Source organism: Diaphorina citri, unplaced genomic scaffold, assembly GCF_000475195.1.
Source record: "Diaphorina citri unplaced genomic scaffold, Diaci psyllid genome assembly version 1.1 scaffold24641, whole genome shotgun sequence".
Classification (NCBI taxonomy): Eukaryota; Metazoa; Arthropoda; class Insecta; order Hemiptera; family Psyllidae; genus Diaphorina; species Diaphorina citri.
Genome location: NW_007401982.1, coordinates 1 through 785, shown reverse-complemented (window position 1 = coordinate 785; position 785 = coordinate 1). Strand labels below are relative to the sequence as shown.

The 785-nt window shown below is 49.3% G+C and overlaps 1 protein-coding gene across 1 annotated transcript; it reads left to right on the top strand.

The window, feature by feature from the left end:
• Positions 1–6: 6 nt before the first annotated feature.
• On the top strand, positions 7–781 carry LOC103523493 (tyrosine-protein phosphatase non-receptor type 14-like; the record flags this gene model as incomplete). The annotated part of the gene is made up of 1 exon (XM_008488533.1): positions 7–781. A coding segment is annotated over exon 1 (753 nt), but the record flags the coding sequence as incomplete, so codon positions are not given.
• Positions 782–785: the final 4 nt, after the last annotated feature.

Sequence of the window (785 nt, the reverse complement as noted above, 5' to 3'; positions counted from 1 at the left end):
CGCAAAGGACAACAGTTTGTACTTGCGGATGATGTATTATGTGAGTGGCATCAGTTTGATCACCGATGAAATGACGCGATACCATTGTTTCCTGCAGTTGAAGAACGATATCATCGAAGGTCGCATACAGTGTAACCTGGATGATGCCGTGGTACTTGCTAGCTACTGTATGCAGGCGGAGTTTGGGAACTACAACAGTGAGCGACATACGTTGGAGTATCTGAAGGATTTCGCGCTGTTTCCGAAGGATCTTGTGGAGAACGGTCATAATGGGTTGCTGGAAAGGTTAACAGACGCGGTGATCCAGCAACACTCCGCGCTAGTAGGTCTAAGCCAAGGGACGGCGGAGGAGTATTATATCCTAGCAGCACAACAACTGGATGGCTACGGACAGGAGACGTTCCTCGTGAAAGATGAGCATGGGTTGGAAACCATCCTGGGTGTCACACTCAAAGGAATTATTGTCAGCGGGACCAACAGCTCGAAATTTTACAAGTGGGCGGAAATCGCGAACGTTCTCAATCACAAGAAGAACTTTGGTATTGAGACGAGTAACGCGGATGACCACATTGTGAACTTTGTATTCCCTGACGTGGAGTCTGCGAAGTATGTCTTCCGGATGTGTGTGCATCAGCATACGTTCTATATGACGTATGAGGCGACAGAGGAGGATAACGAGGGGGAGGCGCAGAACCCGCGGAGTAGTAGCGGAGGCAATGGGAGGCTGTTTCAGAACATAGACACGGCACTGTTGAGTAGTCGGGAGGAGTTGGATGAAGTCACTA